Below are 13,257 nucleotides of genomic sequence, written 5' to 3' on the forward strand. Positions count from 1 at the left end.
TCGAGCATCATATCATAATTCAAAAGTCCCTCGTTTGTGCAACTCTAATTTTAAAATCTGCTTGGTTTATAAACCACCTAAAAGCGAAAAAGATCAGATCCATCACCCATTTAAAATTATTTCTTGACATAAAATAGGGATTTCAACTATAGCACATTAAAAACAAAGAAAATAATTGTTACTGAAAGAATAAATGGTATAAATAATTCTTTGAACACTTACTGAAGTCCATGGCATGTTGACAATGCGACAAATGAGTCAGAGTTTCCTCGGATATGACCCTGGTAGTAACAGTGTTCTCCTCCCTGAAAATGGAAATAGAGAACATAAACCTTTTCCATCACGAGAAGAATCAGCCACATAATTTCACAGGTTTCTGCTTATACTGCACTTCCATACGTAAAGTCCTGTATTCTATTTCATTATTCAGATTAGTATTATCAAACTATTTCAAACAGAATTATTCATAAACATTCCTAGAGAGCCAACACCAAATCAAAGCCAGGAAAATAAAATTTGACTTAACTTTCCTTTTATGTAGGTGACATTAAAGGAGAAAAGAAACAGATATTGAAAGGCACACGTGGTCCTTGCTCCACGATAGGTTTAACCATCTGTTAACCTACTCATGAAAGACTCAAGCTTGAGCAGCAGCAAGGCAATAATCTTCTGTGTAAAGCTAAATAAAAATGAAATAAATCATTTGAGAGTCACCTAAATTAAGCTTATGGGGGAAAATGTCAGTTTTTACAGTGTTTATATCAAATCTTGACAGTCAAACAGGTAAATTTACACTTATTTCTCAGATCAGGAATGGCCTTACTGGTAAGCAGAGTGTAGGAACTGGGCCTGAAACTGAAGTTTCTTCTAGCATCCAATGACATATACTAAATTCCACTAAAAGAGAGTCATTTATTTGGACTAAATGTGCCTGAGAGCAGAATTTCTCTCCGGGTAGTGCCTCAGTCTTTAATATTTGCTACTCAAAGTGTGGCCCATTAGACCAGCATCACTGACATCACCAGGAGCTTGTTAGAAATACAGAATCTCAGGCTCTGACCCAGACATACGGAATCAGAATCTGCATTTTAACAAGATTTTAAAGTTTGAGAAAGCACCACTCTAAATGACCTTTTCCCATTCCCCCATTAATCTCCTCTTTCTTCAGTATCTGAAGGCTGATAATTAAACTTACTCACTGACCTATGAAAGAGTAAAATAGTAAGAACTGATGGAACAGGGGATTTAAAGAGGCAAGTGTTACTTAGTCTATAGTCTGCTTTAAGGATTAACCCTACTTAAAATATTCATTGCTTGACAAGTGAAGGAGAGAGAACAGGAAGACATCATGATGTAACATGCCTGGAAACATTTTCTTCACTGGAGTTCCAAGCAAGGCAGCCTAGACTGAGACTTCTGCTCTTCCTGAGATAACCAGCAGGATGTGGCAAATCTCAGCTTTGGGGAGGGGGTGCAGAGCAAGCAAAATGGTACACAATACAATCCCTGACATATCCAGATCCCAGGAAAGTCACTGAGCATCCACAGCTGAGGATTGTAACTGGATTTGATGGATGACAAATTAACATTGTACTTCACATCTGGATTTGACCTGGGGAAAAAAACCAAAAGGCTCGTAGGGTCTTGGGAGTAGAGAAAAAGATAGTCACTAGGAAGTGAGGCTCTGACTTCACAGCGAGGGTCAGAGTAGTGTAGAGGTAATGTGGAAGAGCTACTGGCTCCTTCACTTACTAGCTGTATACCTACAAGCAAGCTACTTAACTTGTCTATATCTCAATTTCCTACAATTTCTTGTCAAATGGGGATAATAATCTCATTGCACTGTCATGAGAATTAAATTCATAAAGGGATTACAATAATGCTTGGTGCTTGGTAAGCACCCAATAAATGCTTCCTACTATTATAATACTATACATCAATTATTGTTCTACCCAATTTACATATACAATCACATTAAATCTTCACATCAATCCTACAAAGAAATATTATTCCCTTTTATACATTGGAGGATACAATCTCTGAGAGCCAAGGTGATCCACTTGGTAAATTGCCAAGTTGGAATGCAAACTTTGTGTGAATGAAAGGCCTATGTCCTTTTCCCTACAGTACTTATAAGTTGGACATAGAAGCTATGGGTTATTCAATACAAACCTATGCTTTCTCCTCAACTGATTTATTTTTTATTTTATTTTAATTTTATTTTTGAGTAGAGCTTGGGATTAATTTAACAGAAGTAAAATTATCCTCTGCTGAGCTGTTGTACTTGTGAACCATCCATAAAATTAGGATCTATGTGCATAAGAAAGAAGTTCCTGTGTTATATTTGACATGACCCTGATTTTCTGGACACATCTGATTGGACCAGGAATCAGCACTCTAGCTTTCTATTGGCCAGACACTACAGGCCAACAGCCAAAGAGGTGATCTGGATAAAAAAGACCATTTTCTAAAAGTGTTTCCCTACCATAAACAGTGACTAAATAACCCAATCAGATCTCTCAGAAATCTAAGATTCTTAGTAAACAGTAGATATAAAGATAGTAGAAACAAGGAGACAATAATCACAAGAATTATGATATAAGAAAAAGGAACAATTGAAGTCAAAACTCACTGCATGTGGTAAATTAATATGAGTGAGCAAAGGTGGTATAGTTTGGAACATCGTCATATAAAAAATGTTTTATAAAAATATCACTGAAGTTTTCTTTAAAATACCAACTTTGAAGATGTAATGTTAAATTATTGAAAGGACAAAGAATTCATTTTGAAAGACAGTCCTCAATTATATTGAGGGAGAGTTAAACAGATGTTTAAATGATTAGCTAAAGAGATTAAAATATTCTACACTGATTTCTGATTCTAAAAAATAGGAGTCAATCCACAGGCAACATAAGGTCAGGACACGATCTGCACAAAAGCCTAACACTGCAAATGAAGTGAAGAACTCAATACAGTTGAATCATCATCAAATGTTTCCCTGACACTTGAAGAGAAGCATAAACACCAGGAAAAAAATCTCATAAATTTGAACTATTTTAATTCAAATTTTGAGGCTCCTAACTAGTGATAGATGTAATTCTCCTAAAGAATGGTAGACATTAATACTTGTAATTTTTTTCAGGCGTTATTTGCCATAAATCAAGAATTATTCAATCTAAGAACTATAGTAATGAAATTTTTTTTCCCTTAACACACCTGGAATTTTACATTTTAGTCCAGGATAGGGGCTTCAACATTAAAGGGCTTCTTTAATCTATATAAATCTATGAAAATCATTAATAAATTTAACATCTTTTTGTTTCACTTTGTAATTAGTTCTTTCTTGCCAGTTCGAAATAATACACCCTTGAGGCAGATTCTAAGAATTCAGAGTAGTACATGAGGAAGAATAAAAACAACCCCCTCATATATATTTCCCAGGCTACAGCTGCTCCAAAGAGGTAAGTATTTTTAACAGATTTTGTACACCATGTCAGGAACAGTCTATGCATATTTAGGTAAACATATATATACATACATGCATGTTTATCCTTTTCAATATACAGATGGTTTCCCACTATGCCACTTGATTGTTTTCCTTAAGGAACTTTGCTATTTTTATATCAATAACTCATTTTTTTCAATGATTGGATAATATTCCATTGTAGGAGTGAACCACAATTCATTTAAACAATCCTATACCAATGGACATTTAGATTAGCCTTTTTTTTTTCTGCTGGGGTAATTAACATTGCAACAAACATCTTTTCCTATATTTGCATGCACTTCTGTCAGTATATACATTGCATAAATTGCTAGCTGTGTGGCTGGACCTAGTAGATCAAACGATCTATGCATTTTAAATTTCAGTAGATAATAAAAAGAATACATATACTTGCCTTTCTTTGCAGTTATTTTTTAAAACATATATTGCATTTTAAAATAAAACTGGGTTTTATTAAAATTATATATCTCAATAAAACCACTAATTTAAATAAACTTTTTCAAACCTTATCAATTATAAAGGTTCTCAGCATCTTCAGATGCTTTATAGAAGCAGGTATTGCATATAATCAGAGAAAGATGTAAAAAAAAAAAAAAGCCAGCCTATCCTAATAGAGCTGGCCTCTTTATCTGGCTGTCACTCATAGCTTTATTCCTTACTGTCTCTTATATTACAGAAATAGATCTATTGTCCTTGAAACTTTCTTCACACTCAGAGATTTAAAAACACTGTCATGACAGTACAGATGTTTATTTTTAGCTAATTAAATAGTTAGAGCTAAAAAAAAACAGCCCTATTGCTGTAAAAATGAAATGTGTAATAGTCCATGTGTTCACTGGTCCCTCCAATGGGGGAAAAATTGCAATTTTAATTTTAAGGAAGTCAAAATATTCATTTATTTTGCAAATTCAAAGACTTACACCAAATTTTTTTAAACAAATAGCACAATCTCAAAAGAAAATAGAATGTATTATACGTATGATAAGATGATAATACAAAGGAAATTACATAGCCTGTGTTTTAAAACAATGAAAACCTTAAAAGGGATCAACTGAACACAGCAGTGACACCATAGTCATTTACCTTATATCCAGAATTGGCCAGAACCACTTCCTCCATAAAATCTTCCCAGATTCCCTCCTCCTCCCAAATTACTTCTCACTAACCTCTTCCTTCTCTGAATTCCTATAATGTTTTATCTGTACAACACCTCTTTCTGCCTGCATTCCTGTGCCTTTCTTATTTCCCCCACTGAACTATGGTCTCCTGTCAGGGTAGCGTACGTGCTCAATCTGTGACATATCCCCAGTGGACTGTTAGAGAGAGCCTCCTTCAATTGCAGATTCCTCATCAATACAATGGGGCTAATATCAACCCAAGCTATCTCACAAGAGAATGCAAAGGATTCCTCAAGAAAATAAAATACACCACAAACTGCTCTGTACACAGGGAGAGGGGTACAGTCAGGCAATATTTACTGTAGGAGGGATTCAATAGTGTCCCTTTGAACTATGATTCTCATACTTTGTTAAGATTAACATGTCAGGGTATTAATAATGCAGATTACTAGATCTCCCGCTCAGAGAGGAGACTGAAAAATCTGCATGTAACAAATACTCCACATTTTTCTTCAGGAACACACTGAAGCATTGGTTCTCAACCTTGGCTGCACATCAGAATTACCCAGGAGGCTTTAAAAATCCCAATGGCTAGGCCATATTCCAAAGCACTTAAATCACAGTCTTTGGGGCCATAGCTCTTCTCCATCATTTTCTCATTCGTCCATTTCCAATTGGCTTTATCAAACAAATGAGAGGTAAGAAGTGAGGTGAGAATATGCAAGAATTCTGCATGTACAGAGTAAGGGAGCACAGCCCAACATGCATTGGTCTGAATTTAAGGGGATAGAGTGAGCAACCATCTGGTTTGACTGGGACGAAGAAGATTCCCAGGTTTTAGTGATAAATTCAGGAAAGTTATGGGCAAACTGTGATGATTTGGTCACCCTAAAAAGGTGACAGTACAGACACCCACACACTCCTACCCTCAGCAGCCCTTGTGCAGCTGCACAGCTCCCTGAATCACAGTCTTCTCCCCTCGGAGGCGGGCCATGAAGATGGCTTCTGCCCCGCAGACTGGGGCTCACCTCCTCCACAAAGCAGGATCCTGTCCTACCCTGCTCTAGCTCACTCATAGCTCTCAACCCTACATGTACATACATTAGTATCAAAGGAAAAGCTTTTAAGATATAACCGAGCCCCACCCCCAGACCTCAGACCTTTACATCAGAACTTCTCAGAGCTTCTTTTTCTTTCTTTTTTTTTTTTTTGGTATGCTGTATGGTGGGGTCACATTTCATTAAGTGCCTTGTTATTGCAGCACCATTTGTTGTTGAATTTTTGTTCATTTTTTATTTCTCTGGCATATTTGTTTATTTTTTGGGAAGTACATGGACCAGGAATCGAACCCGGGTCTCCCACATGGCAGATGAGAATTCTACCACTGAACTACCATTGTACCCCCAAGCTTAAGATTTTTTTAAATTCCCCAAATAATTCCAATATGCTGCCACAGTTGAAGAGCTCTGCTTTAACCAACACTCTTTTGCAGGAACTGAAGCCCTGCCCTTGATCTCTACCACTCCCTAGATTCATCCCAGGTATATGCAGATTGCAATTCAATACCTCCTCCCAGAAAACCCAGAACTTCCCACTGCCTGTGTCACAAATTACCTAGGCAGATTTCTGTAGATTGTGCTTTATGTTTGTGGCTGCATAGCCAGAATCTATTTTACTAGGTGCTAACCTACAAAAGCCACATTTCTTGCCAGGTCCCAATTTCCCAATTTATTTGTGATTGACGTGAAGAGCCTGTACTCCCCACTCCCATCTCCATTCCTGCCCTTCTCATCCAATAGTGAAACAAAGCACTTACAGTCATTATTTGAGTCAGAAATATACTGAGTCTCTCTAGGGCCATCTGTAAGTAGGAAATTCCTAGAAATGCTAAATCCCACATCGGAGAAAATACAGCAACCTACCTTTATCATTACTCATAATCTGAAATTGGACAGAATCAGTGTGGATTCATAAAAGGGACACAGGCTAAACATCTGTTCAGAAACAAAGTGTTAAGGATATCTGATTCTTCAGGCTCTCTAAGAAAAGTAGAAAGACAGACTCATTTCATTTAACAGTAAATTAAACTAAATAATGCTATCATGTGGTGGTTTCCAAATGCAAATAATCAGTGGATCTATACTAGTGCATGACAAAATCTTTACCAGTTCATGTCAAAATGAGAAAAATAAGTAAAATAGAGTGAATTTTCATAAAACTTAAATGTATTTAACTTTTAATAACTGCTCTTTATTCTTACAATATTTCTTCTTTCTCTTTTTTAAAATAGATGTTTAATTTCAGAATAATTTAAAGTTACAGAAAAATTGCAATGTTGGTACAGAGAATTCCCAGATTTATCTCACCCAGTTTCCCACATTGTTAATATCTTATATTACCATGGTTCATTTGTCAAAATTAAGAAACTGTCAATCGGTATAATACTGTCTAATAAACTCCAGATATTATTTGGATTTTACCAGTTTTTCATTAATTTCCCTTTTCTGCTCCAGGATCCAATCTAGGCTAACATATTTCATTCATGGTCCCACAGATTTATTTTGAAAGTATACTGGTCTATGAAACATAAAAGTCTACAACCAAGAATAGGGTGCATGGGTGGTTCAGTGGTAGAATATTCACTTTCCATGCAGGAAACCCGGGTTTGGTTCCCAGACCATGCATCCAAAAAAAAAGTCTACGACCAAGAATATAAATCAACCCTTCCAAACTTTAACTTAGCACAACAAACTTTTTTTTAAAAAGTACTTTATCTAATAAGGCTTAATTTAATGATTGATTAAAATAAAATTTTTAATGTAACCTATGGAAATAAATTCTAGAAGATTATTCAGTACACTTCAGTATAAAAAAATCTAGGACTCCCTGTTGCCTGAGGTTATTCTGGACTAAGTTCTTCAGGATGTTTGTATAGTAAACATCTTTGGAAGATGGAACTACTCTCTCTCCAGGGCAAAGGACACATATGTTTACTTCCTATAAGATCAAGGTTCCCTAAATTCATATTTCTCTCCTATAGTACAGATGTCACCTGACCCTTTCCACCATCACTCTCTGGTAACTGAGGCTCAAGAAATAGTGTAAAAAAAAATTGATACTTTGGCTGCTGCTACTGTCATGAGTAATAAAGTCCTTTATCTTTGACCCATTAGTCTCATGTCTACTGACAGCATAGATGAAGCACAGACTAACATTAGCTTGCAAATAGGGAAAAATCTCAGACCCTTCAGAGTTCTTGAAATGTGGATTTGCACATCCCCTGATAATTGGAACATATGTTATCAGTGAGTCTCCATTCCTACACTTCCATTTTCTGACAGGACAAAATCAGCTAGAGAAGAGAAGGGCCTATATTATCACAGGCAGCCTGTCTTTCATTTACACTCCTGGATGACATCTTTGGGCTTTTGTGTCTGCAACCCCTATTTCTAGTATATGCTTGCTCAAGTAGCATCTAAATTATCCACTCACTTCAATACCTAAAGCTAAGTGGTTACACAACATCTCTACACTATTTTAATATTCACTGATGAGCAACAGGATCTTATCACATAGTCATCAATCAAAAAGCATTCTGAAAACTGACAGGCCACAAATCTAGCTGACAAAGTACAATTTCACTTAAGAGATGCATAGTTCCTACTGCAGAAGACAAAGTGTGTAAGAATATTACGTAGCAAACATTCCATAAAAAAGGGAAAAGACTGAGAACTAGAAAGCCAGAAAACTGGATATAAACAAAAGTAATAAGGAAGTAGTTACTGTTAATGGAAGACACTGAAAACCACAGTAAATAGGGGCTGCTGCTTTCTTATGAGTTCTTGAGTTGTTTTTTTGTTTTAAAGAAGCCCAACAGAGACCTAATGAGCTCAGTCTATTTTTATTGTTATGAAGGAGCCTTTCCTTATACCGATTGCCCATGGGGATTGTCAGCTGTGAAAAACAAAACGTGAAAACGATGATACAGTGGTTCCCAGGAGTACAGCTCACAAATTCCCTAAGATGCAATGCATTTCCAAAAGGCATGGACTTGATAACTAGACTCTGGCATGTCCAGCACATACTCTAATTGTTTTATAGTAGCCATCATAAAATCAAATGCCTTCTGATCTTTTTGAACATGGATAAGGGAATTTTTATATTCATATCCCAGGGATTTTGTTCATATGAAACTTGGCTCAATGGTGTAAGCGAGAAGTGCCTACCATAGCATCGTTCATCTAATGAGATAAATCTACCTTAGTTACCTATAGCCAGCCATTCTGCTTACCTATAGTTTCATTTAAAACTCCTAATTATTATTTTTATATAAATAATTTGGTAAACATAACTTTTGGTTCTGTTATTAAGTTAGAGTTTCCTAAATTGCTTATTTTTAACCAGAGAACAGGCAACAGATTTTGTTTTTCAATGTCAGGTAATCATTGTAGGCCCATTACAACAACAAATGTCTTAGACTACTAAAAATCTTTAGGTTCCCACAAAATGCTCCTCAGCAAAAAAATTACTGTAAGGCAGAGAGGGCACTTACAGGTTCTCTGAGATGCAGTTCTAAATTGAGAGAATGTAAAATCAATACAGACCACATTCAATGATGATATAATTACAATCTCATGAAATTATATAACTCTTTCCAGGAAACCACTACATCACTGTACCTTTTTACAAATAACAGAAATCTAAATATATTGCTCTATGCGATTTTTTTTTAGCATAAGAGATGCACATTACCTAAAACCTTACTTTGGAGTCTATATTTGAATATTAACAGGAAGAAGGATAGTTGACTAGAAGATAGTTAAACAAAAAGAAAGTACATTTGAGCATCCCTAAACTAGCTTTTTTCTATTTTTTTAAAAAGAAAATACAGCTATACAAAGATATGAGCAAGAAGGGAAGAAAAGAAACTTTTTTTTCATTTCTATCATAAACTTTTTCTTATTCCCCTTTAATTGTACTTCTATTATATATCATCCTCCAATCTGTTTGTTTTTTCGAAGAAAACTAAACAGAGAAAACTTCCCAACTGCCAAAAGAAGATTTGATTTCAGCACGTGTGGTCCCTGTTGCACCTTGAACTTCAAACACTGTGTGCTCAAGGATTATACTAGCATTCAGTAGTCGTTCCTGCCTCCGTGCCTGACTCAGGACTAATCCAGGACTAACTAAACAGCACAAAGACCTGCCTACTAAGGAGGAATTTCTCAAACAATGTCCTTCAGGGAAGCAAATTTGTATTTTATATTGTACTTGATAAAAATTAATGCTAAACAAACATTTTTAGTGTTTCTATGGACACAGGTCGGTCATTTGTCATTTCTGTTCCTGATTTTCCTATAAAATGAAGGAGGAAGTTTAAGTGATATCTAAAGTCCCTTCTGGTCCTATGATTACGAACTTTTATCTTTGAGATCTCAGGTCAGCACTCAACTAATCAATATGCTGTTCACTGCACTTACTGGCCACAAGGAATAAAATTTTAAAACCAACAAAACATGCTCAGATAGTCGGGAATTTAAAGTTTTATGTAGATATAAAATTAAACTATTAAAATTATTTTAAAAAATCTAAATATCTTGTAAGTTATATAAAAGTCAGTGTAAATTAGCATATATATAAATTAGGATATATAATTACATATAAATTAAATATACAAATATATATATACACGTACATGACTGGACAATAAGAACAAAATCTTTATATATCAGAATTTGTGGGATGCTGCTAAAATGAAATGATATTTAGGAGTAAATTTTACATGCCTAGATGCTCACAGAAAAGACTGATAATTAATAAGCTAAAATTTAACTTAAAGAGTTACAAATAGAATGAGAGAAATCTAAAAAAGTAGAAGAAAGAAAATTTTAAAAATATGAACAGAAATTATTTGGAAGTAAACACTAATAAAGAAAGTCAAGCTGACCCTTCAGCAGGGGGGGCCAAGATGGCAGCTTAGTAAGGTGCGCGCATCTTAGTTCCTCCTCCAGAACAACTACCAAATAACCAGAAACAGTGCAGAACAGCTCCCGGGGCCACGGCAGGGACCAGACACACAGTGTACCCCAGTCTGGATTGGCTGGTCCGGCTGCGAGAATCCGCTGCGGAGAGCTCCCCAAGCGGCAAGCGCTTCCCCGGGCCGCGGCAGCTGGCGGCCGGCGTCCCTCCCTCCCTCCTTCCCGGACGGGCTGGGAGTCTCGGAGAGGCGAGTTTCCCAAGCCGTGGCAGCTGGCGGCCGACACACCTCCCTCGCGGGTGGCTTCCCTGACCGGCTATGAGTCTTGGATCGGTGAGTTTCCCAGGCCGCGGAGGCCGGCAACCAGCACCCCTCCCCCACAGGTGGCTACCCGGAGGGAAAGGAAAGAGTCTCCAAACAGTAGCGGGGACTGAGCCCAACCAAACACCAATAGTGGCGTTAATGGACAAATTCTGACTACTAGAAGTAGGTCCCTAGCTCAGGGGAAACTGATCAAGGCGGAAGTCGCCTATTGCACTAACTGAAAAAGAGGAAAGGGGGCGAAACAGAGCCTTCTGCGGCTATTTCTACGGAAGCTTGGTTGCCTCTGGGATCAGCGTCGGGATTACACAAGGTGCAACTGACCCAAACACAGAAACAGGCTGCTTTCAGCGTTCTCTACACATGAACCTTCCCCACGGGAGGGGTGAAACGCAACTCAGGTGGAGTCCCTCTCTCAGGGAATTCGGATCCCAGGACTTCGCAATTTGAAGCCATTAAAACCAGCCTACAACCTTTCCTCTGTCTCCACCATGCACACAGCAGGGAGAGCCTCTCAAAGTTCAAGGAGCCACAACATGCTTTGCTGGTGGGACCCACAGACAGACAAGCGCCACATACTGGGCAGGATAAGAAAAACAAAGCCCAGAGACTTCACAGGAAAGTCTTTCAACCTGCTGGGTCTCACACTCAGGGAAATCTGATTAAATGCCCAGACGCCAGCAAAAAATAACAAATCACACCAGGAAAATTGAAGATATGGCCCAGTCAAAGGAACAAACCAATAGTTCAAATGAGATACAGGAGCTGAGACAACTAATTCTGAATATACGAACAGAAATGGAAAACCTCTTCAAAAACCAAAATAATAAATTGAGGGAGGACATGAAGAAGGCAAGGAATGAACAAAAAGAAGAAATGGAAAGTCTGAAAAAACACATCACAGAACTTATGGGAATGAGAGATACAGTAGAAGAGATGAAAAAAACAATGGAAACCTACAATGATAGATTTCAACAGACAGAGGTTAGAATTAGTGAACTGGAGGATGGAACATCTGAAATCCAAAAAGAAATAGACACTATAGGGAAAAGAATGGAAAAATTTGAGCAGGGGCTCAGGGAATTGAATGATAATATGAAGCACACAAATATACGTGCTGTGGGTGTCTCAGAAGGAGAAGAGAAGGGAAAAGGAGGAGAAAAACTAATGGAAGAAATTATCACTGAAAATTTCCCAACTCTTATGAAAGACCTAAAATTACAGATTCAAGAAGTGCAACGCACCCCAAAGAGAATAGATTCAAATAGGCGTTCTCCAAGACACTTACTAGTTAGAATGTCAGAGGTCAAAGAGAAAGAGAGGATCTTGAAAGCAGCAAGAGAAAAACAATCCATCACATACAAGGGAAACCCAATAAGACTATGTGTAGATTTCTCAGCAGAAAACATGGAGGCAAGAAGACAGTGGGATGATATATTTAAATTACTAAAAGAGAAAAACTGCCAACCAAGAATTCTATATCCAGCAAAATTGTCCTTCAAAAATGAGGGAGAAATTAAAACATTTTCAAACAAAAGGTCACTGAGAGAATTTGTGACCAAGAGACCAGCTCTGCAAGAAATACTAAAGGGAGCACTAGAGACAGATACGAAAAGACAGAAGAGAGAGGTGTGGAAAAGAGCGTAGAAAGAAGGAAAATTAGATATGATATATATAATACAAAAGGCAAAATGGTAGAAGAAAGTATTACCCAAATAGTAATAACACTAAATGTTAATGGACTGAATTCCCCAATCAAAAGACATAGACTGGCAGAATGGATTAAAAAACAGGATCCTTCTATATGCTGTCTACAGGAAACACATCTTAGACCCAAAGATAAACATAGGTTGAAAGTGAAAGGTTGGGAAAAGATATTTCATGCAAATAACAACCAGAAAAGAGCAGGAGTAGCTATACTAATATCCAACAAATTAGACTTCAAATGTAAAACAGTTAAAAGAGACAAAGAAGGATACTATCTACTAATAAAAGGAACAATTCAACAAGAAGACATAACAATCATAAATATTTACGCACCGAACCAGAATGCCCCAAAATACATGAGGAATACACTGCAAATACTAAAAAGGGAAATAGACACATCTACCATAATAGATGGAGACTTCAATTCCCCACTCTCATCAATGGACAGAACATCTAGACAGAGGATCAATAAAGAAACAGAGAATTTGAATATTACAATAAATGAGCTAGACTTAACAGACATTTATAGGACAGTACACCCCACAACAGCAGGATACACCTTTTTCTCAAGTGCTCATGGATCATTCTCAAAGATAGAACATATGCTGGGTCACAAAGCAAGTCTCAAC

At 37.0% G+C, this 13,257-nt stretch overlaps 1 protein-coding gene across 13 annotated transcripts in view; it reads right to left on the reverse strand.

The window, feature by feature from the left end:
* Positions 1-13,257, reverse strand: part of ADAM22 (ADAM metallopeptidase domain 22) — a 295,282-nt gene that overhangs the window by 113,120 nt on the left and 168,905 nt on the right. For all 13 annotated transcript variants that reach the window (XM_077144137.1, XM_077142422.1, XM_077138122.1 and 10 more), the window contains exon 5: positions 223-305. In XM_077144137.1, coding sequence (XP_077000252.1) covers positions 223-305 — 83 coding nt within the window. The remainder of the gene's footprint in view (positions 1-222; positions 306-13,257) is intronic.

Source organism: Tamandua tetradactyla, chromosome 1, assembly GCF_023851605.1.
Source record: "Tamandua tetradactyla isolate mTamTet1 chromosome 1, mTamTet1.pri, whole genome shotgun sequence".
NCBI classification, from domain to species: Eukaryota; Metazoa; Chordata; class Mammalia; order Pilosa; family Myrmecophagidae; genus Tamandua; species Tamandua tetradactyla.